This window comes from Saimiri boliviensis, chromosome 1, assembly GCF_048565385.1.
Source record: "Saimiri boliviensis isolate mSaiBol1 chromosome 1, mSaiBol1.pri, whole genome shotgun sequence".
Classification (NCBI taxonomy): Eukaryota; Metazoa; Chordata; class Mammalia; order Primates; family Cebidae; genus Saimiri; species Saimiri boliviensis.
The window spans coordinates 134,591,718-134,618,604 of record NC_133449.1 but is presented as its reverse complement, the minus strand read 5'-3'; the positions used below and the strand labels follow the sequence as shown (position 1 = coordinate 134,618,604).

Sequence of the window (26,887 nt, the reverse complement as noted above, 5' to 3'; positions counted from 1 at the left end):
TGAGCTGAGACTGCATCACTGCACTCCAGCCTGTCTCAGAAAGAGTCTGTCGCCCAGGCAGACAATCATTTCTAAATAATTTTTTAAAAATTTAATCATTGCCGGGCACGGTGGCTCACGCCTGTAATCCCAGCACTTTGGGAGGCCGAGGCGGGTGGATCACGACGTCAGGAGATCGAGACCATCCTGGTCAACATGGTGAAACCCCGTCTCTACTAAAAATACAAAAATTAGCTGGGCATGGTGGCGCACGCCTGTAGTCCCAGCTACTAGGGAGGCTGAGGCAGGAGAATTGCTTGAACCCAGGAGGCGGAGGTTGCGGTGAGCCGAGATCGTGCCATTGCATTCCAGCTTAGGTAACAAGAGCAAAACCCCGTCTCAAAAAAAAAAAAAAAAAAAAAATTAATCATTTAGAGAATCACTCTTTAAAAACAACAAAGTTGGAACATTTTCAAAAAGTTAACACTGCTGGGATTTCCCCAGGACTCTTCAACATCATGTTGTCAAAAAGAAAAAGCCTAATGGCATCATTTTGCCCTAATGCCAGAAGAATGTAAGTGAAAGGAGAAAAAAATATTTGAATAAATTATTTTATTGACGGAGATTAGTTACTCAGATATTAACTGGCTGTAGGCAAAGGGAAGAAACATGGTGAAGTCAGGTTTGTTGGCAAAGGGGAGATGGTACTAAACACTCTGCCCAACAAATATTCAGAATTCAGGGTTTTCATATTTCTCCATGGTTCAATTTCTCACAGGTCACTTTCCATTCAAAGGATTCTGGAGACCAAATAAGACAGGACCATTTCATGTATCAACCCAGAGTCTTTAGGTCTTCTCTCAGCCAAGGCATCCAGTGAAAATACAATTTATTTTTCGGATTCCTCTGGAAGATTAATAAGTCTCTTTCGCATTGCAATGCCATGCTCCCTGCTCTTGTTCCTCTTTTCTAAGTACTGGAAAATAAAAGGAAGAGGGGGAGAAAAGAGAGAGCAGATTATGTAACTATAGCAGTTTACTGTTTAGAAATATTTGCAAAATATAAATGTTCTTTGAGGTTAATAGGGGTTAAATCTTTTAAAAATGTTCTTACTGACAGAATTCTTACATTTAACTAAATCTGAGATCGGAAATAATGACCTTGGAGAATATCTAATATTGCACAATTTCACTCAATACAGCACAGCATCTACATCCTAATAGGTGTACAAATGATTGCTCAATCAATTTCTTCCCAAAATATAAATTAAATAAGTATTTAAGATGGATAAATTCAGTCCATGTTCTCAGGGGCTCATAGTCTAACAAGTCCTCTAACTTCTGCCGAGCACCCCTAGTTGAGGGGCCCACTACTTTGAGAGGTAGCCTGTCTAACTGCTGCAGAATTCTAGTTTTTCCAAAGCTTTTCATTTTAAACCAAGAAGTGCTTTCCTGTAAACTACCACCTTTTATTTCTTCTTGTCTGCTATCATTTTCAAACATTTGATTACAGATAACCCACTTACTACCTTTTGGGCTGAACTTTACTGGTTTCTACAACTGATGCACAGAACATAGCCTGTGTTTTAATATCTAACCTATAAAATCACTTTTATTCTATAAAGCACTTTAACATCAATGCCTCTTATACCCACCCCCCAAAAAAAAAATCACAACCAAAACTGAATACAGTGCTCTAATCACAATGACAGACATGGACTACAGTGGACCTAGATCTTATGCTCAACTCACATTATACTTCTTTAGGTATTATCAAAACAGTATCTGGCTCTTAGCAACCATATTATCCTAATGACTCTCATGAAAATACAGTCAGCTGAACTTCCCAAGGTTTCTTAATCATGAACAGTTAACAAACCTGATACTCCTCCCCAAATCCGGTTTTCATCTCAAGAGGTTTTCAGCCTAGTATTCTTATCTGGCCAGCAGGTTATAAATAACAGGTGACAGAGAGCCTGACACTTAGATATTCTCAAATAGCCTACATTTAAAGCAGAGAAACTTGATTGTTTTTATATGTATATATTTATATGCTTACAATACATACATTGATCCAACACACTTCAAAGGCCAATGAATGTGTTTTCCCCTGGGCAGAAGAGGAAAAGGGTAAAAGTATATTCAAATTAAAAAAATTGAAAACATGTTAACAGTTAAACATCAAAATATTTTAGAAGCCACAGATCTGGAGAGCAAGGCCACAGAAATTAAAGATTAGTGATACAGAGCTAAGCAGGGATGAACCCTGCCACCCAAGAGAGAGTAATGTGGAGATTCGTTAACTTTGAGTTACTTCACTCTTCTGGGTCAGTAACTTCAAATATAAGAAGTTGGACCAGGCCAGGCGTGGTGGCTCACGCCTGTAATCCCAGCACTTTGGGAGACTGAGGCGGGCAGATCACGAGGTCAAGAGATGAAGGCCATCCTGGCCAACATGGTGAAACCCATCTCTACTAACAATACAAAAATTAGCTACAGGCATGGTGGAGCACGCCTGTAGTCCCAGCTACTTGGGAGGCTGAGCCAGGAGAACTGTTTTAACCTGGGAGGTGGAGGTTGCAGTGAGCCGAGATCACCCACTGCACTCTAGACTGGCAACAGAGCAGAGCAAGACTCTGCCCCCCCCACACACAAAAAAGTTGGCTAGACAATCTTTAAGGAGTTCTCTTAAAACTTTTTCTTAAAAGTTTTGATTGAAGGATTCTAACATATCTCCTAGAATGATAGTTTTCAAACTTTTTTTCCTTCCTTGTCAAAAGGCTACTTCAAATTACACATGAAGCACCAAGCCCCTTCAAAGTCATTCACTTTATCTATCATACACTAAATTTACTCATAAAATTGTTGGAGGGAAAAATAAAAAACACTATTCTAGAACAAGGAGGAATACCTGCTGAGAAAAAGCTTTCATACATACTTTTAATCATGTCTACTAGATTGTCCCCAGCAATCAGATTGAGAAGGGTCTTAAGGGTAAGTCTTCAGAAGTAAATACTTTGTAGCAGGCCGATAAAATAACTTACAGAGCAAATTAAAATACAGTCTACATTAAAATATGTGAAGATATCTCCAAAGGAAGTCAAGATGGTCCCTGAATAAAAGGGGGGAAAATGTGAATACTACGTTATTCACAAAACTCCATCAAACAATACAGACAGAATGAAAGGCCAATGTACCCCAAAGAAAACAATTAAGAGACATAAAAAAGGATGCCACAAAAGTACTATTAGTGATTTTTTTTTTCCAGTAAGAACAACAAAAGGCCAGGTGCAATGGCTCACACCTGTAATCTAACACTTTGGGAGGCCAAGATGGGAGAACAGCTTTAGCCCAGTAGTTTGAGACCATCCTGATTAACACACCAAGACCTAATCCTTTAAAAAAATAAAGAATAAAAGCAGTGACACAGCAGAGTCTCAGAAAGAAATGGCCATACACTTTTCTACTTAAAAGCTTCACAGAATGAAGTAATCAGATGACACACGAAGCAAAGAGTAGCAGGAGAGCATTTAAAGCAAGCATTAAGAGTACAGAAGAAACACATCATCAGTGCAGACTCAAAGGATTAGTGATGGACAAGCCGCCAGAAAAATATCTACAAATTAGGGAATAAAGCAACATAAAACTACGTAATAAGTCAAGAAAATAAGTCAAGGAAAACACATAAAATGTATATGGAAACAAAGTCAGACAAGTAAGAAAAACACCTCCAACAGTCTACCAAATAGTCACTAACAGATCTCAGGCCAGCTAAGAAGACAATTTCATATTAAGATCTAACTGACAAAGCAGTGGCAAAATTTCTGAACTCTAGGGGGAGAAAACCTAAACACAGGAAAAAAGCTACGTTATGCAGCTGCAAGTATGTAAAAAACAAATCGCTATACCAAATAAAATAGGATGAGCTGTATTTTTCCATAAGCTTACTATTTATTTATTTATTTATTTAGAGACAGAGTCTCATTCTGTCGCCTAGGCTGGAATGCAGTGGTGTGATCTGGGATCACCACAACCTCCACCTCCCAGATTCAAGTGATTCTCCTGCCTCAGCTTCAGGAATAGCAGGGATTACAGGCACCCACCACCATGCCTGGCTAATTTTTTTGTATTTTTAGTAGAGATGGGGTTTCACCACGTTAGCTAGGCTTGTCTCAAACTCCTGACCTCAGGTGATCCTCCACCCTGGCCTCCAAGAATGCTAGGATTACAGGTGTGGGCCACCACACCCAGCCAATATTATCTTTTAGAGGGTCTCACTCTGTTGCCTAGGCTGAAGCACAGTGGCAATCTAGATAGTTTACTGCAGACTTGAATTCTTGGGCTCCCTAGTTATCCTCCCATCTCAGCCTCCAGGTAGCTGGGACAACAGGTGCATGCCACCACACTTGGCTAAATTTTAAGAGATTTCTTAAGAGACAGGGTCTCACTATACTGCCCAGGTTAGCCTCAAACTTTTCACCTCCTGTGATCCTCCTGCCTCAGCCTCCTGAGAATCTGGGATTACAGATGCTCATAAGCTTACTATTAAAATAGAAATACTGCCCTAGATGTAGTTTTCATATAGACTGGTTTTTTCATATAAAGGACAAATATGTTCAATAAATCATTTAAAAATGCTAATAAGGCTGGGCATGGTGACTCATGTCTATAATCCCAGCACTTTGGGAGGCCAAGGTGGAAGAACTGCTTAAGGTTAGGCGAACGAGACCACCCTGGGCAACACAGTGAGACTCTTACCTCTACAAAAAAAATGTGTAAAACCTTAGCCAGGCACAGTGGTACACACCTGTGGTCCTAGCTAGCCAGGACGCTGAGGTGGGAGGATCACTTGAGCTTGAGGCTTCAGTCAGCTATGATCACCCTACCTGCTGCCTTGCACCTGTAGTCCTAGCTACTCAGCAGACTGAGGTGGGAGGATCCCTTGTTTGAGGCCTCTGTAAGCTATGATCACCCTACTGCACTCCAGCTTAGGTGACAGAGCAAGTGTCTCAAAAGAAAAACTATTACTCTTGACTCAGAATGCCTAAATGTTCTTTGACCAGTAAAGGTTAAGTGTCACACTGAAAAGGAAATCCAGGAAGGGGGAAAAATAAAAGCCTGAGCAGAAAACAAAATCAAAAGAAAGATGCTGAACAACTTCAAATATTATATTTAAACCTTTCATCTGAGGCTAAAAAAGAGTTCAAAAATAACAAAAACAAAAGTTGAAAGGCAAAATTTTAGCCATCATATATTTTTAAACGATTTTTTAAAATCTGATGTACAAAACAGAAATTGAATCAAATTTCTTTTCAAAGGTTTAAAATGCACTCTGCTTGGTTGGTAGTACCTGGAAAAAGACAATGAACTATGTACTTTGGCTATGTGCCCAAGTCCAAGTCATAGCCTAAAATCAAGTCAAATTCGATCCCTATGGCTTACACAAAGCATAACTACAAAGAAATTCAGAATGTTAAAGCTGAGAAGAGCCTAATTCTAACCTCCTCAATTTACGTGTGTGTGTGTGTGTGTGTGTGTGTGTGTGTGTGTGTATGTATGTGTATGTATATATATATATGCCCAGAGTTTTAGTTACCTGCCAATCAGCTAATAGGTGACTGACAGAAGTCATTCTGCCGGCCAGAGATGCAACTTCCTACACCTTAAAATTCATCCAGATGATCTACAGTAATTATCATAAAGGAAGTTGTTTTCCTCATTTGTGTTCATGGCAAAAAGGCTATGTTCTAAAACTGTCCCCAGAAAAGCTTTCACTTCTCTTTAACAGAGAGAAGGTCATATGTATAAACTCAATTTTCTGTTACACTAAAATCTGGCAAAAATTCAATAATGGCAGTAATATACAACATTCAAAAATGATCTATTCTATTGTTCAACCATATCCATGTTTTGACACTTTTCTTACCTCCTTCTTCAGGCATTTTGTCACCTCCCGATCGAAATCGTTACAATGACCAAAAAATTTCAGAATGTTGTGCTAAAAGGAAGAAAAGGAGTAAAATATTTCATCCCATAGTATGCCAAGGTTTAGGGCACATAAAATTTAAATGCTCCTACAGAATGAGTTTACAGTGTTACTTTGTTAATAAACAATTAATAGTTAAATCACATGTATAAAACACAGTTGGCCACTGAACAACATGGATTTCAACTACGTGGGTCCACTTATACATTGATTTTTTCCAGTAAATATATTGAAAAAGTTTTTGAACACTTCTAACAATTTAAAAAAACTCACCGATGAACCACCATAGCCTAGAAATCTCAAAAACAAATTAAGAAAAAGGTACGGCATAAATGCATAAAATGTGTGAATAGTCTATTTTGTCATATACTACCATCAAACATATACAAATTATAAAAAGTTAAAATTTATCAAAACACACACAAACAACAAAACATAAATGGCACCAAAGTTGAGAGAAATATAAGCAAACATAAAGATGTATCAAACCATAACTACATTAACTGCAGTATATACTAAACTACTGTAATAATTTTGAAGTCATCTTCTATTGCTATTACAGCGGGCTCAAGTGTTACAAGGATCCACTTAAAACACCCTGGAATACCAATAACTACACAGCAAGCAGGTCATGTTTACTGCAATAACCATAAACCTTTAATAACACCATGGGACCCAAAGGAGGTGCCACGGGTAATGCTGGAAGTGCTCCCAAGCAGCAGAGAGAAGTTACGACATCACAAGAAAAAGTTGAGTTACTTGAAATATACTGCAGATTGGGGTCTGCAGCAATGGTTGTCTACCATTTCAGACTGACATATGTCATCTTGTAAACAGAGGACGTAAACTTACAAAACCAATAAATACAATACAGTACTATAAATGTATTTTCTCTTCCTTATGATTTTTTCTCTAGCTTACTTTATTGTATGAATACAATATATAATACATACAACATACAAAGCGTGTAAATCAACTATTTATGCTATCAGTAAGGCTTCCAGACAACAGGAAACTCTCAGTCAAGTTTTCAGGAAGTCAAAAGTTATATGTGGGCTTTCAACTACATGGGGATTAGTGTCCCTAACTCCCAAACTGTTCAAGGATTCAACTGTATACAAAAGAACAAATTATCCTAGTTCTTCCTATAAAGAAGGAATAAATGTTCTACAAGTAGAAACAAAGTTTTAAAGGCTTTTTCTAGATAAAATGGAAGCCTACTTAATAACTCACCAAAACCTCACAAAGACAGTGTAAAAGTTTTATCATAACCTAAAACTCCTTTCTTAAGGGAAATGTTAAAAATCATAGCACAATCCATTCTCTATTACAGGGACTGGTGTCAAGCTACAGTGTGACCACACTGACATACACAGGCAATGAATAATTTCACTAGCAAACACTGTCCTGTAAAAGTTATCTAATGAATGCCTAGTGGTAGAGCCCTTTTCTCATTTCCTCCCACTCAAACTGTCACCAAAACACATCAAATACATAACATGGCCAGGTGCGGTGGCTCACGCCTGTAATCTCAACACTTTGGGAGACCGAGTCGGGAGGATCACCTCAGGTTGGGAGTCTGAGGCCAGTCTAACCAACATGGAGAAATCCCATCTCTACTAAAATCACAATATTAACCAGGTGTGGTGGCACATGCCTATAATCCCAGCTACTCAGGAGGCTGAGGCAAGAGAATCACTTGAACCCAGAAGGCGGAGGCTGCAGTGAGCCAAGATCACGTCATTGCACTCTAGCCTTGGCAACAAGAGCAAAACTCCATCTCAAGAAAAAAAAAAATAACATTATCATTAGATGCTTTATAAAGGTCATATAAATAAGACATTGATTTAGGACATAAGGAAATCTGCCTGAAGTTCAGTCTGCTTTGTTTCAAAAGTAAAATAAAAATCTCCTAGTTGTTTCAAGTCCTATTACTATTATCGTGGTAAAAAGTATGAGTGCTCTAAAGCTGGTGAAGCTGAAGCCTGAAGTTAAGAACCTGAATTTTAGTAAGAACATAATTAGTGTGTTTGTACTTCATGATTTTCAAGGATGGGTCAGGCAGCATGGTAATCTGCTTTATAATGGCATGTCATAAATGCTGAACTTGATAGCTGTAATAATAAGCACATATTTTCCTTTTTGTTCTAATTAAGGCTTTCATGGAAACCAGACAACACATAATTAATAAGCTATGCCTCATGCTATTTATTTTTTTCCTGCTTTACCACCACTTTAAATGTATGTTTCAGGTCCACACTGAAACTGGTCAGGTTTTCTAGAAAGCATTTAAGATAGACTAAAGTCTGCTATTTTTACCTAATAATCTTTACAGAATAAATTTTTTAATTAAAAAAACTTTCATATCTTTTATTTTGCTTTTTTCTTTCCTCTATCATTTCCAAAGAATAAATATTTCCTGTCTATTTTTCCTATACTACTTCCTCAACAACAAATAAGTATGACAACGCATTTCTTCCCCTTCTAGTCAAGTAAAACGAGAAGGCAATATTTCATAGTTTACATTTATTCATATAATTCCATAAATTTACATCTTAATTCAAAAATCCATGACAAAAATTAATGTACACGCTTCCTTTTACCTCAACATTAACTAACCTAAAATGAGAATTATACTCTTGTGATGTTATATGAAATATATTAGAACCAAATGCCCGAGGGCTACAATTTTCTTACACTTTCATGGAGTAAGTCTCTAGTGCCTGGTGTCTATTTCTTGAGAACCAAAACAACCGAGTAATTGACTGAATAAGTCAATCAACAGACATATGAGAACCTTTTACAGGAAGAACAATGTCCCAGGCACCAGGGATACAGAAGTGAGCAAAGTGGACCTGGGCACTACTTTCACAGTACATAATCAGAGGGAAAGAGACAAATAAGAAGTGACTGCCATAAAGCACTGTTTCTCAAAGTGTAGTCCAAAGACTTTTTCAGGGAATGTACAAGGTCAAAACTATCTTCTCAATAATACAAAAACATTTATTTTGTTCATTTTCGTCCTCACACAAGGGTATTGTGGAGTTTTCCCGAGGCTTCATGAAGTCTAATTATCACAACAGATTGAATGTAAAGGTAGACCTGAGAATTCAGGTATATTTTATTAATTCAGACACTTAAAAAATGCAAAAGCAATGCCACTCTTTTTGCTTTTTTCTGGTTTTAAAAACAAGATTATTGTGAAAAATAACTATGCTAACATGTAATCATAACATGTAAAAGTATAATTTATCATTGTAACTTTAAAATAAATTTTTTAATTTATCAACCATCATAATTTCTAATTCAATAAATATTGGTAGATATCACCCACATACACAATAGCTGCCTGGAGTCCTCAATAATGTCAAAGAGTGCAGAGGAGTCCTGAGACCAAAAAGTGTGAGAACTGCCACAAAGTACGTTTGATGCTACCCAAATAGAGTGATTGTACCAGGAGAATCTAGGTCAGGAAAGGGAAAAGGAAATGACCAACAAAGCTGAAGGAAAGTTGAAGGATGATAAAACCTGGTTTAACAAACAGTAAGTTGAAGCAGGAGGAATGCCCTAAGTTCAGCAAAGGAAAAAGTATGTATAAAGGCTTAAAAGACAGAAATAGCATTCTCCCATATACCTGCAAAAAGAAAAAAAAGAAGGAGATCACAGGAATGAGGGGGAAAGAGCTGTGGGAGAGTGGTAAAACCTAAGATCTACTTAGGGTAAGTTTCATTAAGGACTTGAACAGAAGGCAAGATATTTATAATGCATTCTAGAGGCAAAAGGATCTATTCAAAAGGTAACAATGGGCAGGGTACAGTGGCTGACGTCTCTAATTGCAGTACTTTGGGAGGCCAAGGTTGGCGGATCACAGGAAGTCAGGCATTTGAGATCAGCCTAACCAACATGGTGAAACCCTGGCTCTACTACAAACATAAAAATTAGCCAGGCTTGGTGGCAGGTGCCAGTAATCCCAGCTATTCAGGAGGCTCAGGCAGGACAATCACTTGAACCCGGAATGCAGAGGCTGTAGTGAGCCAAGATCACACCACTGCACTCCAGCCTGGGCAAGAGAGTTAAACCCCATTTCCAAAAAAAAAAGTAACAATGATTAAACTTATTTTTGAAAGATCACTCTAAATGCAGTATGGAAAATGGATTTAGGCAAAGAAGAAAACAAAACTGCCCGGAGACCAGATAGGAGTCCTTTACAGGTGGCCCCAATAAAAGTGTTGGCACAGACAATGGCAGTGGCACTAGCAAAGGAGAACAATGGTTCAAGAGAGATTCAGCAGAGAACGAACAGCACCTGGTAAAGGCTTACAGCAAGAGGTGAGGCAGGTGGAGGAATTAAAGATGACATTGGCTTCCAGCTAAGAATGACAGCAGAGGTTTTTTAAAGAATATAAGATGAATTTGTCTCTGGACATGTTGAGTTTATTGGTAGAACAGTTAAGTCCACTATCTAGTTAAGATAAACAGACCTGGAATTCAGAGGAAATCTGAGCCAAAGATACAGATTGAGAGTTACTGAAGCCATTAAAGTTAATGATTTTTTGCAAGAAGATGTAGCCTAGGGTAGACAGGGGTCTGCCAAGGACACTGAAGAGTGGCCAAAGAAACTTACAGAAAACCAGAGAAGAGAAAGGTATGATAGAAGCCTGTGGAAGGGTGTTTTGAGAGGGAATTGAATGCTGCTGGGAGAAAAGTAAGTTAACTACTACTGAAAACATTCACCAAATTTGGCAGTAGAGCAGTCATTCATGATCTTGGTTGTTCTGCAACGCTAGTGGGGGTAGAAGCCAGTGTGTAAGAAGCAAGCAGTAACCTCTCAATAGCTAGCTCTGAAAGGGATGCTAACACAAAATACCAGAAGAGTGGGATTATGGGAAGAAATCTTATATATTCATCTTCCCAGGATAGAAAAACTGTGGGCATTTCAAAATGCTGATAGGAAGAAGAGAAAAAGAGGGAAAATATAAAAATTTTTACATGCTGGAAAAATCCAGTTTTTAGTGAATTTGTCTCTGGATTTGAACAAAAGGTAATTTTTGTTGGCTCTATACTTTCCTTTTTTATACTACCTAAAATGATACGTATTATTTACATATTACTTTCACGTATCAGAAAAAAATACATAAGAATTTCCAAGTAGCTTTGAGGAAAACAGCTGTTCTAAATTCTGTATTTTAACTTTACATGGAAAGAGTATCTAAGTCTGGCCAACAAATGTAGGCAAAATAGGCCAGTAGATCAGAAGCCACCCACAGACAACTGAAAGCTGTGGAAATAACATTTCTCTGCAAAGATCACAGCAGAACTATGAAGCATGAAAAGAATGATAAAAGCACAGCAAGGTAGGCTATTTGGAGATAAAACACTCATGCACTTCAAGCAGGTTGGAGAGCACTGCAGCATTCCAGCACAGACAGGGACATTAAGGATGATGGCTTCATCAACAAAAAAAGACTAAAACAGAATTACACAAACTCAGGGCTAGAAGACATCTTAAGTAGTATAATTCACTCATTTTATTAATTAAATAACTGAGATCAAGCCAGGCACAGTGGCTCGTGCCTGTCATCTCAGCATTTTGGGAGGCCAAGGCAGGAGGACAGCTTGAGGAGACCTGCCTGGGCAACACAGGAGAGCCTGTCTCTACCAAAAAAAAAAAAAAAAAAAAAATTAATCAGCCAGGCATGATGGCACACACCTGTAGTACCATATGATCAGGCAGATGAGGCAGAAGGATCACTTGAACCCAGGAGTACGAGGCTGCTGTGAACTATGATCGTGTCAGTGCACTTAAGCCTGGGTGGCAGAGCAAAACATCCTCCCCATAAACTTTTAATTAACTTTTTTCCCCCAGATTCAGACCTGCAGAATTACTGTTAAGTCACTAGGTGTTGTTGAGAGATACGGTCTCACTGTCTTCCCTGAGCTGAAGTGCCACAGGGAGATAAGAGCTTACTGCATCCTCAAACTCCTGGACTCAATTTAACACTTAAAAAGTGAAAGTCTTCAGAAAGATCACTCAGGTAAAATATTTCCTGATGACAGGAGATGTCTTTAAAAATATTTGTCAATTTTAAACTTACAAAAGTTACAAGAACAGTACAATGAATTTCCAAATGCTAACATTTCACCACGTTTGCTTTATCCTTCTAGCTCTTACATACACGCACAAGCTTTTCTTCCGAACCTACCGATTAAGTTGCTGATATAATGCACGCTTCCTAAAAAAAAATAAGGACTTAAATTTAAGTCCCCATACAATTACCAAGATTAGGAAATTAACATGAATATAATACTAGTATCTAATTTATAGACCTTATGCAAATTTCACCTACTGGTCTAATAATATCATTCATGCAAAAAGCAAAAAAATTTGGGTTTTTTTTTTTTTTTCCTGTTCCAGGATTGACATTGCATTTAGTTGTCATGTCTCTTCCGTCTTTTTTTTTTCCCTCAACTCTTACAATTTTTTTTTAATCTTTAATCTTTATTTGAAACAGCTTGTCTCTTTGTCTTTCATTACCTTGACATTTCAAAGACTATAGGCCAGTTATTCTGCAAAACACTTCTCACTTGGGTTTGTCTGGTGTTTCTTCACAACTTTATTCAAGTTATGCCTTTTTGGCAGGAATACCCTAGAAGTGATGCTGTGTCTTCAGTGTATCACATCAAAAGGCACATGGCAATTTGTCCCATTATTGATGTTAACTTTTATTACCTAGGAAAGGAGCTACTTACCAAGTTTGTACACTGTGAAGTAATTAGCTTCTCCTCTGTAATTATTATGGGGAGACACTCTGAGATCATTTAATTATCCAATTACTTCCTCAAACTTTTTACCCACTAGTACAGGATCTATTAATGATTACTGACTAAATCAATTATTACTATGATGGTTACCAAACAGTGATTTTCTAATTCTAGCACTCCTCTTATATTTTTGTTAGCATTCTACCATAAGGGAAACTTTCCCTTTCCATCCATTTTTTTTGGGGGGCGGGGGGAGGCTTTTCCTCCATTTACATATTTATATGAGTTTGGACTCATGGATTCTTATTCGATTATATTATTTTCACTATTTTAATGCTGTGTCCCATTTTTTGGTCAGTGGGAATCCCTCCAAGCTGGACCCTGTCCTTTTAATCAACCCCCATCATTCTTTCATAAATGTCTTATTTACTGGGACAAGATGTTGCAGGTTCTTCTTGTTCTTTCCCAGCCCTAGCCTTAGAATCAGTCATTTCTCCAAGGATCCTTGTTTCTGTTGACTGAAGAGTGGTGTTTAAAAACAAAATCTGGGCCTTACATATGCACAATGCTACAGGAAAACATATATTGAATGCATATATATGAAATAAACATACACACACAAATATATGTATTCTACATCTTATATGAAAACCGTGCACAATGACACCTCCAATTCCAACCCAACATCACAGGATTCATCCTAGCCTTTCCCCTTCCATATTTATGACAAGTAAGAAATCTATCTCTTACTATCTCAATATGTTTACTTATTTGCTCAGTCTTGGAATACACAGAATACACAGAAGCCAGTTTCAGAATTGCCAATCCATGCCACTGCCAAATCCAAACTATTAACAACAGTTCTACTTTGTCTTTAGCCTAGTTCATTTTTCCCTTTAGTGTAATTAGATGACTGTTTTTAAATGGGTTTGTTTGGTTTTGCTTGCATTCCACTTTTGAGTTTTCTTCCCAACCCTGCTCATCCTTTTTTTCATCCTTTTTTTTTTAAGTATATGAAACATTAACAAAGTTCAAATAGCAAGACTTACACAAAATGCATAATGTTTTTACATAATTTTTTTTTTTTTTTTTTTTTGAGACTGGGCCTTGCTCTGTCACCCAGGCTGGAGTGCAGCGGAACAATCTCAGCTCACTGCAACCTCTGCCTCCTAGGTTCAAGTGATTCTCCTGCCTCAGCCTCCAGAGTAGCTGGGATTACAGGTGCACACACCACACCCAGCTAATTTTTTTATTTTTAGTAGAAGTGAGGTTTTGCCATGTTGGCCAGGCTGATCTCAAACTCCTGGCCTCAAGTGATCCGCCTGCCTCGGCCTCCCAAAGTGCTGGGATTACAAGCATGAGCCACTGCCCCCCGCCAAAAGATTTTGTAAAAGTGTCACTCCTCCACTCTCTCTACTTTGCTCCCCACCACTCAGAAGGTAATGAATCTCATTAGCTTCCGGTTATCTGGGGTTTTTTGGCACAAATGAGGAGATATACAACTAGGTTTTGCTTATCTCCTTCTTTTTTATACAAACGCTAGTATACTATAAATATTGTTTTGTCCTTTGATTTCTTTACTAACTATATCCTGGAAGTCATTATATGTTGGTTCAAAGAAACCTTTTTTTTAAGAGTCAGGGTCTCACTCTGTGACCCAGGCCGGAGTGCAGTGGCCCAATCACAACTTACTGCAGCCTCAATCTCCTAAACTCAAGTGATTCTCCTACCTCAATCTCAGCCTCGTTAGTAGCTGGAACTACAGGCATGTGTCATCTAGTCACATAATTTTGATTTTTTTGCAGAACAGGGGTCTATGTTGCCCACGTAGGTCCCCAACTCCTGTGCTCAAGTGAGCCTCTCACCTCAGACTCCCAAAGTGCTGGGATTACAGGAACGAGCTGCCAAGCCTGGCCTGTTTAAACACACACACACACACACACACACACACACACACACACACACACACACACAGCTGTACTGTTTTTTAAAAAAGGTAACTGAAAAACTCAGTGGCCAAAGCTAGAACAATATAAACAACAAAACAAAGCAGTAGTGGATTGTAACCCAGGGTATAAAGTAAATATACATAAAGCCATACTGACATAAGTAAATAAATGGGGGAGAACAGACAACTCTCCAGAACAGAATTCCAGAAAGCCTGTAGATACTCCACCACCTTGGAGGAACAGAGTAACTACCCAGTCCTTACATCTAGGCTGCGCATAGTGACTTCCTTCCAAAGAGTTATGAAAAGGGAGGAAAATAATAACTTCAAAGTGGAGAAACCCAGCCAGGTGCAGTGGCTCACATCTGTAATACCAGCACTTCGGGAGGCTAAGGAAGACAAATCGCTTGAGCCCAAGAGTTCATGACCAGCCTTGGCAATATGGTGAAAACCTGTCTCTACAAATACAAAAAGTTATTCGTGCATGATGGCATGGCCTGTAGTCCCAGCTACTCGGGAGGTTGAGATGAGAGGATCACCTAGGCCCAAGAGGTTGAGGCTGCAGTGATCCAAAATGACACTACTATACTCCAGCCTGGATGACACAGTGGATCCTGTCTCCAAAAAAAAAAAAAAAGTAGAGAAACCTCAGCCAGGTCATCAAGGTCAACAGCAACAGTGAATAAGTATATTACAGTAGATAGCCTTGATTAAAATGTGATGAAAATGTACTTTACCTCTGTGGTCTTCCTCCCAAAAACACATTATTCTAGTTCAACCATGAGGAAAACAAGACAAATTCAAACAGAGGAACATTCTACCAAATACCTGGCCATTATGCCTCAAAACTTTCCAAGTCATCAAAAACAAAAAAATGTCACAGACAACAGGAGCCTAAAGAGTCACGAGAACGAAGTGTAATGGGTATCCTGGACGGAATCCTGTTAACACAGAAAAGACATGAGGTAAACAATAACCCAAAGCAATCTAAGTAAGCATGGACTTTATTTAAGGATCAAGATAAATTCCTAGAAGTAGGACTGATGGGTTAAAAAGCAAATACACACTAGTAAATTCCTCTCCATAAAGGTTACAATAATTTGTAGTCCCATCAGAAATGTATGAGGGTATCCATTCTCCCACAGTCGTGCCAACAGAAGGCACCGTCACGCTGTTTAACTTTGCCTCCCTACAGATAAGTAATATTATCTCAGTATATTTAATTTGTATTTCTCTAACTATTGAGGTTGAACATCTTTTCATGTCTAAAGGCCATCTTTTCTCTTTTTGTAAATTGTCTCTCATGCTTTCGCTCATTTTTCTCTTTGATTTTTGGCCTCTTCTTCCTTTTTTTTTTCATAAAGACAGGGTCTCACTCTGTCACACAGGCTGATGTGCAGTGGCTCATAGTTCACAGCGCCTCAAACAATTGGGTAGGTGATCCTACTGCCTCAACCTTCCAAGTAGCTAAGACTACAGGCGTTTGCCATGCAGAGCCAATTTTATTTTTATTTTTTTGCAGAGACAAGGTCTTACTATGTTGCCCAAGCTAGTCTGGAAGTCCAGGCCTCAAACGATCCTTTATTAATCTTTGATTTTATTGCCTCTGGAATTCAGAGCCCTTACTTAGCCACACTTTCCTTACACCTAGGTTATATAAGAATTTATCCAGGTTTTCTTAGTATTTGTATGGTTTTGTTTTTGACATTTAGATGACTGCTCCATTAGAAGATGATGAAGATGACTCCTATGTATGGTATTCTAACTTTTTTCCAACAGCTATATAATTGTCCCCATGCTATTTACTTAAAATTTTATCTCCCAAACCTCTGCTTTTAGCCATCAGAGAATAAACTGAACAAAATATATAAAACAACTATTTTCAGATATTGAAACAACAGACTGCAGGAGTGTGACACCTGAAAGAAAGAAACAAAACTAAGTGAACCCTACATTCACCTAGGTTTCTAACTAGAGACAATTTCCAAATCATGTAGCAGAGAAGAGAATTCAAGAAGAGAATGGTGGTTTCACTGAGCTGAGGAGGCCACGCAGGTTGTGGCAGCTGGCATTTGTGAGGTAGAGATACACAGCAAAAGAACTCCAGAAATCTACATAGGGCTACTTTCACTGCACATGTGTTGGATGAACTTTAACAAGGCCAATCACTATGAAAAGCAACTAGAGCAACTAGAAGCTGAAAAACGCTGAGAGCTCACACAGGGCTGAGAGTCAATGGAGCTCTTATAAGCCAAAGTAGAGATCTCATTGAACATTCAAGTCAATCAGTATAGAATCCAGAAGAATTATATAAGCAATTGCGCTCCACTAACCCTAGAGTAAAGGCTATGCCAGATATACCCTAAATATACGTAAAAACATGAACTGCCTGCTGATATAAAAGACAAAATCCAAGTCATCAACAATGGTCAGCCTCAAACAAAAAGCCAGTAAACATATTTTTGGTAGAAATGGACAAGCTGATTCTAAAATTAATATGGTAATGAAAGCACCTAGAATAGCCAAAACAACACTGAAAAAGAACAAAATTGGAGGATTTACACTATATGACTGAGACTTACTACAAGGCAACAGTAATTAAGACAGCATGGCACTGGTGTTAAGAATAGACACAGAAATCAGTGAAACAGACTAGAGAGCCCAGAAATAGACCCACTCACATATGGTCAACTGATTTTTGACAAAGAGACCATGGTAAATCAGTGTAGATAGAACAGTCTCTCGAACATATGGTGTTGAGACAACTGGCTACCCACAGGCAAAGAACATCAGCTTCAACTCACACATCATACCATACACAAAATTAACTTGAAATCTCAGATAATACACAACTATGAAAAGAAAAAAATGAAAACAAATTAGCTTAAAATGAATCATAGACCTAAATGTAAAGCTAATATCACAGAACTAAAAGAAAACACAAAAGAGTATCTTTGTGAGCCAGGCTCACGCCTATAATCCCAGCACTTTGGAAGGCTGAGGCGGGTGGATCACGAGGTCAAGAGATCGAGACCATCCTGGTCAACAGGGTGAAACCCTGTCTCTACTAAAAATATAAAAATTAGCTGGGCATGTGGCGCGCGCCTGTAGTCCCAGCTACTTGGGAGACTAAGGCAGGAGAATTGCTTGAACCCAGGAGGCGGAGGATGCGGTGAGCCGAGATCGTGCCATTGCACTCCAGCCTGGGTAACAAGAGCGAAACTTCGTCTAAAAAAAAAAAGAGTATCTTTGTGACCACAGAATACACAGATTGCTAAGATGCTACAAGTACAAACCATGAAAGAAAAAAAAATGACTTTATCAAACTACAAGCTACTCTTTGAAACACATCCCAAAGGGGGAAGAAAAAAAAAAGCCACAGCCGGCAAAAATATTCATAATACACTTATCAAAGGACCTGTATGCCAAATAATAAAAAGAATGCTTGTAACTCAGTCATAAAGCAAACAACCCAATTTTAAAATATGGGCAAAAAATTGTATATGAATGGCCAATAAGCACATGAAAAGATGTTCAAAATCATTAGTTGTCAGGGAAATACAATTTAAACCAGGAGATACTACTACATATCCACACAACAGCTACAGTTAAAAGGTTTCTAATATTAAGTGCTGGTGATGGAGAGTGGTAGGAATGTAAAGTAGTATAAAATGGAAAACAGTTTGACAGACTTTTATGAAGTTAAATATACACTTACCACATAACCTAGTCATTCGATTCGTAGGTATTTACCCAAGAGAAATAAAAAATTTCCACACAAAGACTTGTACATGATAGTTGGGCACAGTGGCTCATGTCTATAATCCCAGAACTTCAGGAGGCCGTGGCAAGTGATCACCTGAGATCAGGAGTTCGAGACCAGCCTGACCAACATAGTGAAACCCCATCTCTACTAAATATACAAAAATGAGCCAGACATAGTGACATACGCCTGTAATCCCAGCTACTTGGGAGGGTGAGGCAGGAGAACTGCTTAAATCCAGGAGGCATAGGTTGCAGTGAGCTGAGATTGCACCACTGCACTCCAGCCTGGGAGACAGAGCAAGATACTGTCTCAAAAATAACAGACTTGTGAACGAATGTTGATAGCAGCTTTACTCAAAACAGCACGGCTGAAAACTGTTTATTTGCCTAAATGTCCATCAACAGGTAAATAAACTGTGACGTATCCATACAATGAAACGCTACTCAGAAATAAAAACGTATGACAGAGCAAAATGTAAGACTATATAATGTAGTGTACATTTCTAGCAAATTCTAGAACTGTGAAACTCATCTACATCAACAAAAAGTAGTATAGTGATTCCCTGGGAAAGAGGTGAGGGTTGGGGACTCACTGTGAAGGGGCACAAGAAACTCTCTGATAGAAATGTTTTAGATCTTGACTGTGATGGTGGTTGCGTGGCTGTCTATATTTTACAAAACTCATCAAACTGCATACTTAAAATAGATGAATTTCCTTACATATAAATCACATCTCAATAAAGTTAATTTTTTAAGTCCATCTTCAGTTCCAGTAATTTGAGAAGCCACCTTTATTACAAGAAATCCATTTGAAAGAAAAAAAAAGGTTTAAATTGATTTCAATTTAAAAATAGTCATGGACCAAAAAGCAATATACAAATATAAACATAAAGCAAAGATTACTTAAAAGCAAAGATTGAAAACTCTGGCCCTTAATCTGATTAATCTAGGAAATAAATATGAAGATGTAATATCCTTATTTATGTCTAGCATTACAAAAAGTACAACATACATCTAAATGGCTGTATTGGCAAAATGCTCAATATCAAGAATGAAATGTTATTCCGCAGAGTCTCTTTCTCTCCACTGGGCCTCTCTGTTGCCAGATCCTCTCTCCTTTGCTGTCTCTGACTATAACTGACCATAGACAAATTGAAACATTCTACTTTAACACAAATAATTAGTTCCTGTTTTTTAAACAGTGAAAACTTTATACAGTTTTTACTTTAAAAACAAACATTTATGTTTTATTTATATGGTCTGGTTCACTTTGATCTATTATGTATAGTGAAAATAGCCCAAAGTATATTGTCATCAACAATATGATTTGAATCAGTAAAAATATCTGACTTCACTTTTTTTTTTTTTTTTTTTTTTTGAGACGGAGTTTTGCTCTTGTTGCCCAGGCTGGAGTGCAATAGCGCGATCTCGGCTCACCGCAACCTCTGCCTCCTGGGTTCAGGCAATTCTCCTGCCTCAGCCTCCTGAGTAGCTGGGATTACAGGCACGCGCCACCATGCCCAGCTTATTTTTTTCTATTTTTAGTAGAGACGGGGTTTCACCATGTTGACCAGGATGGTCTCAATCTCTTGACCTTGTGATCCACCCGCCTCGGCCTCCCAAAGTGCTGGGATTACAGGCTTGAGCCACCGCGCCCGGCCTGACTTCACATTTTTTAAGTACTACTTACCACCTTACTTTTGGTCTATAAATTTTACTCATTTAAGGGATACTATTATTATAATTTGATATATCTACAGTTTATGGATATCATTAGAAGAAGAACATCATACAACGCTAAAGAAAAAACAAATGCTTCTTATAACAACTGTGTCATATATCAAATATATGAAGAAAAGCTAAATATTCAACAGCTATGAAACTATCAGCTTGATTCAATGCATTCCAAATATGGGCTCCTTTCCTATTTTGGTTTTAACCATGTAATTTTACTTCCATTCCACTAACAACTAAAAACATCAGATTAAGCCAATCATAAATTTAGTTAATGTCTAATTATGTAACATGTTTTTATTACCATTAAACACAGAATGGTAGCCATCAAAGAGAAGATAATCTTAGAATAATTCCATTATAATCAGAAGAGTCAGAGCTGAATATAATTCTTCTAGTGCCCTATAATTAGGAAAAATAAAGCATTTTATTGTAAGAAGATAGATTCCAACCATTACATACCAGTTCAGAAGTTCTCTAACAAACTACAATGCTTGATGTTTACTAATCATAAAAGGAGGTACTTTGTTGGGGAGGAGGGAATCACACACATCAAGTGCTAATCTTTACTAAACTCAGACTCCTTTCTAAGACATTATCATTCCCTACTATTAATGGAGACAACATTTTACATCAGTGTGTTATACCTAAGTTTCATTTTGGCTTTACAGGTTGTTTTTCTGAACTCTTACATTTTTGTGACATTCCTTAAGCAAGTTAATCAAGATGTTGCATTCCTCAGTGTGCAAGTGTGGAGATAAGTCAGGATGCATCTTTAGGAGATGATGACGGATCACAGCACTGCAACCTGTGGATACAAGAGTGTCTTGAATATGCATAAATATACCTGTTATGCCACCTAAAAGTATCTTCAGTGAGAACCTTCAGTGACCTTTATCAGAGAAGTATGTTAACCATTAACCAGCTGTGTGACCTCAGGCAAATTATTAAACTTGAGCCAAAGCTTTCTTATTCAATGATTTCACATACTGAACAAGTTATCAGTAGTGTTTAGAGAACCTGCAGGTTCAGGAGAAAAGCAGGAAGCCTAAAGAGACCCAATCCTGCAAATAAGTGCCAAAGCAGAAACAGCTTACTTATAAGCCTGGCTTCACATATTTTCACCACAATCTCGAAACTCATTACATCTCACTGTGTTCAGAAGAAATTCTACCAATTAAGAGAAGTGGCTTATTATTTTTAAATGTATATTATTCTGAGGGTTAAAAGGCCATTAGTCTCATAGTGGTGTGAATTAATATAGATTACTTTCCTCATAATAGCTGGCTGAAAAAAACAACTAAACAATGAAATGAAACAAGAAGTTACGGGGAAAAAAAGTTCAAATTTAACAGACATAGTCATAACTAATTACCACACTGAAAACATGAAGCTGTAATCCCTGAAATTATGCTTAAGTTGTCCATTCACAAAGTGGAAAATTAGCAGCCAAGGTCAAAGGAAAAACATTATAGGCAGTGTGTGTGTGTGTGTGTGTGTGTGTGTGTGTGTGTGTCTGTGTGTCTGTGTTTTGGTAGAATCAGGGGTCTTGCTATGTTGCCCAGGTTGTTTTCAAACTCCTGGCCTCAAGTGATTCTCAGCCTCCCAAAATGTTGTGATAGGCATGTGCTACAGCACCCCACCTGTGCTTAAGCTATTCTTTCTACCTCAGAAATGATTACCAAAAGAAAGAAACAATTAGTTCCTTTAATTTTTTAAAAGTTCTAAATAGAAAACAGGAACCAACTCACATCCTTTAGGACAGCTACTACCGAAAAATCCCAGAAAATAACAAGTCCTGAAGAGGATGAGGAGAAACTGAAACTCTTGTGCACTGCTGATGGGCATGTAAACTGGGATAGCTATGTGGAAACTGGTATAGCACTTCCTCAAAATACCAAAAATGAAATTACCATATGATTCTGCAATTCTACTTCTGGCTATATACTCAGAAGAATTAAAAATAGGGTTTTGAAGAGAGATATTTGAACACCCATGTTCACAGCACATTACTCACAATACTTAAAACATGGAAACAACCCAAGAGCCCAACAGACCAACAGATCAGCACCAAGCGATATATACATGCAGTGGAATACTATTCAGCCTTAAAAATGGAAGGAAATTCCCACATATGCTACAACATGGATGAACTGTGGTGACATGCTGAGTGAAATAAGCCAGTCAAAAAAACATATATATAGGGTTCAACATACACAAATCAATAAATGTGATTCACCACACAAACAGAATTACACATAAAAACCGCGTGACTATCTTAACAGATGCAGAAAAGCCTTTGATAAAATTCAACATCACTTCATGGTTGAAACCCTCAACAAACTAGGCATTGAAGAGCATAACTCAAAATAATAGGAGCCATCTATGACAAACTCACAGGCAACATAACACTGAACAGGCAAAAGATGGAAGCATTTCCCCTGAGGACCAGAACAAGGGAACGGGATGCCCACTCTCACCACTGTTATTCAACACAGTACTGGAAGTCCTAGGTAAAGAAATCAGCCAAGAGAAATAAAAGGCATTCAAATTAAAAAAGGAAGTCAAACTGTCTCTCTTCACTGTCGATACGATTCTGTACTCAGAAAACTCTAAAGACTCTCCCCGATGACTTAAGTTTCAGGATACAAGATCAACATAGAAAAATCAGTAGCATGTCTATACACCAATAACGTTCAACCTGAGAGCTAAATCAAGAATGCAATCCCATTTTCAACTGCCACCAAAAAAATAAAATATCTTGGAATACATCTAACCAAGGAGGTTAAAGATCTCTACAGGAAGAACTACACAACACTGCTGAAAGAAATCATAGATGACACAAACAAATGGAAAAACATTCCATAAGACACAAACACATGGAAAAACATTCCATGCTCATGGATTGGAAGAATCGGTATCATTAAAATGGCCATACTGCCCAAAGCAATCTACAGATTCAACACTATTCCTATCAAACTACTAATGTCATTTTTCACAGGATTAGAAAAAAAAAACACTCTAAAATTCATATGGAAACAAAAAGGGGCTCAAATACCCAAACCAATCCTAGGCAAAAAGAACAAAGACCAAAGGTATCATATTACCCTAATTTAAACTATAAGGCTACAATAACCAAATCAGCATGCTTCTCCTACAAAAATACACACATGGGCCAATGGAACAGAACAGAGAGCCCAGAAATAAATCTGCACACCTTCTGATCTTTCAAAAAGTTGACAAAAATAAGCAATGGCAAAAGGACTTTCCATTCAATAAATGGTGCTGGAATAGTTGGCTAGCCATATGAAGAATAAAAGTAGACCCCTACATTTCATCATACATAAAAATTAACTCAAGATAGATTAAAGATTTACATAGAATCCCTCAAACTATAAGAATCCTAGAAGGAAACCCAGGAAACACCATTCTGGACATTCCCCTTAGGAAAAAATTAAGACTAAGTACTCAAAAGCAATTACAACAAAAACTACTTAATTAAACTCAAGAGCTCAGAATAGCAAAAGAAGCTATGAACAGAGAAAAGAGAAAACCTACAGAATGGGAGAAAATATCACAAACTATGCATCAAACAAAGATCTAATATCCATAATCTATAAGGAAATTAATTCAACAAGTAAAAAATAAATAACTCCATTAAAAAGTGAGCAAAAGACATGAACAGTCACTTCTCAAAAGACGACACACGAGTGGCCAACAAACGAAAAAAATGCTCTACATCAATAATCATCAGAGAAATGCAAATCAAAACCACAATGAGATACCACCTCACACCAGTCTGAATGGCTATTATATATAAAGTGAAAAAAACACAGATGTGACGGAGGCTGTGAGAAAAAAGAATGCTTATACACTGGTGTGGGAATGTCGATTAGTCCCCCCAATGTGGAAAACAGTCTGGAGATTTCTCAAAGAACTTAAAACAGCTGTCACTTGATCCAGCAATCCTATTATTGGGTATATAGCCAAAAGAAAATAAACCATTCTACAAAAAGAGACACATGCACTCATATGTTCCTTGTAGCTCTACTCACAATAGCAAAGACAGGGACTCAACCCAAGGGTCTATCAGTAGTGGATTGGATAAAGAAAAAATGGTACATATACACCATGGAATACTAAACAGCCATAAAAAAGAAAGAAATCATGTTCTTTGCAGCAACATGGATGTAGCTGGAGGCCATTATCCTAAGTGGATTAATACAGCAACAGAAAGCCAAATACGGCATATTCTAACTTAAACGTGATAGCTAAACACTGGATACTCATAAAGATGGCAACAACAGACACTGGGAATAGAGGGTAGAAGGAGAGTAAAGATTGAAAAACTGTTACATACTATGCTCACTACCTGTATGATGGGATTAATCATACCCCAAACTTCGGCATCACCCAATATACCTATGTAACAAACCTGCATATTACTTATCCCCAAAATCTAAAATAATAGTTGATATATTTTTTTAAAGGCAAATAGTGTAACAGTCCTCTTATATGAGGCACCTAAAGTAGTCAAAGAGACACAAAGTAGAATGCTGGTTACCAGGGGGAGGTGGAAGGGCAGGAGGAGAAGAATGGGGAGTTATTGTTTCATGGGTAGAAAGTTTTACAAGATAAAAAGTGTTATGGAGATGGGTGGTGGTGGTGGTTGGCAACATTATTAATGTATCTGACACCAATGAACTGTGTATTTAAATGGCTAAGATGGTAAATTTTATGTCATATGTGTTTCACCATGTGAATTTTATGGTATATAAATTATACCTCAAGCTGTGAAAAAAAAATCTGAGAAATTTTGCCCTTCTCCTCCCTAAAATACATACCACCTTTAACTGACCACTTGCCCCAACCTATAAAACCAACTCTTATCCCACTGCCCTCTGCTTATTCTCTTTTCAGACTCAGCCCACCCACACGAGAGTGAATAAGCAGCCATGTTGCTCACACAAAGCCTGCCTGATGCTCTCTGGACGTGCCCAACATTTGGTGCTGAAACCTGGGAGGCGGGAACTCCTATGGGAGACCAAACCCTCCCCTGCTCTCCTTGTGCTCCTTCTGTGAAGAGACCTACCTACGATCTAGTTTCATCAGACTAGCTCACATATCCACTCACTATCCTCAGATCAGGTAGGCGGTTTGCCTCAATTCTTGTCTTTAGCAGTTCTCACTGCCTGTCAGCTTCCTTCTCCTTTCAGTTTCATTGTCCTCTCCCTTTCAGTGGAGACAAGAAAGACAGGACTTTCTGTGCAGTTCATGACCAGAAAAAAATCCCACATGGGTCACAGAACCGGGAAAACAGTCTTCCCTAAGTGACTGATCACTGCGGACACATCTGCTCTGGTCACTCACTCGTACTCACTCACAGGTGATGGATCAACACAAGGGATGCCCCCTTTGACTGATTCACCCCAGGTACAAACCAAGGTTTAGTCTAGGACGCCTGCTAAACTGCTTGGTTGCGCATTCACTTTCTTTGCCTCCACTGCTCTTCTTAAACTATGGGCAATCTCCTGCTCTCCATTCCTTCCTCCTCTCCTTTACCCTGTGTTGTGAAAAACCTCAAACCTCTCCAGCTACCACCTGACCTAAAATCTAAGCATCTTATTTTCTTCTGCAATACAGCTTGGCCACAGTATAAATTAGACAATGGCTCTAAATGGCCAGACAATGGCACTTTCCGTTTTTCTATTCTGCAAGATCTAAACAATATTTGTCAACAAATGGGCAAATGGTCTGAAATTCCCTATGTCTAGGCATTTTTTTAACATTCCAATCCCTCCCTAATCGCTGCTCAATGCATCCCATCCCAAATTTTCCTCTCTCCCATCCGCTCCTCCTACATCCACCAGTGATTCAGAATCCTACTTGTTCACTGACCCTTTCTACCTTTCTCCTCTCCACCTGTCTGAACCAGACCCTAATCCAGGCCCTAACCCCCAACCAGAACCTCCCTCCTCCCAGAGCATCCCTCATCCTCCTCTGCCTACAACCCACCTCCTTATTCTCCTCCTGTCACCTCCCCACCTCATACCCAGTCAGACTTGCTGTTTAGTCCTGCAACTAACTCCTCAGTCCCCTTGGAGAGGTGGCTGGAGCCTAAGGCATAGTTAGGGTGCACGTTCCTTTTCCTTTGTCGGGCCTTTCCCAAATCGGCCAACAGGATTAACTTAAACGTCATCCTTACTTCTACTCTCACCCCTAAAAAAAGTTTTATCACCCAATCAGCCCCTAACATTAAAAAAGCTACAGAAATAAAAATCTGGCTCTCAAACGCCACAACAGGATGTAATCAACCTCACCTACAAGGTGTTTAACAATAGGGAGAAAGTAGCCAGGCAGCAATGCATTTCAGAACTGCAAATGCTTGCCTCTGCCATAAGACAAACCCCAGCCACACCACTGGCTCACAAAGACCTCAAAGCGCCCAGACTACAGCATCCAGCCGCCTCTCCTGGACCTTGCTTCAAGTGTCAGAAACCTGGCCACTGGGCCAAGGAATGCCCTCAGCCTGGGATTCCTCCTAAGCTCTGCCCGTTCTGTGCGGGCTCCCACTGGAATTCGGACAGTCAGATTCACGACACTGCTTGGCTTGGTGGCTAAAGACTAACGCTGCCCGAACCAAGCTTCATTACTCTGATGGTGGAGGGTAAGTCCATCCCCTTCTTAATCAATACTGTAGTAGCCACTCACCGC

General features: G+C 38.5%; 1 protein-coding gene across 2 annotated transcripts in view; it reads right to left on the bottom strand.

Moving 5' to 3' along the window:
* Positions 1 to 576: 576 nt before the first annotated feature.
* CMC2 (C-X9-C motif containing 2) overlaps positions 577 to 26,887 on the bottom strand; it is a 35,374-nt gene continuing 9,063 nt past the window's right edge. The window contains exons 2-5 of one of the 2 annotated variants that reach the window (XM_074404778.1): positions 20,866 to 20,981; positions 5,905 to 5,976; positions 2,047 to 2,088; positions 577 to 955 (exon numbers count right to left, since the gene is read on the bottom strand). In XM_074404778.1, coding sequence (XP_074260879.1) covers positions 869 to 955; positions 2,047 to 2,088; positions 5,905 to 5,976; positions 20,866 to 20,946 — 282 coding nt within the window. In that variant the 5' untranslated portion in view covers positions 20,947 to 20,981 and the 3' untranslated portion in view covers positions 577 to 868. The remainder of the gene's footprint in view (positions 956 to 2,046; positions 2,089 to 5,904; positions 5,977 to 20,865; positions 20,982 to 26,887) is intronic. The other variant, XM_003938069.4, reaches the window with a different exon arrangement.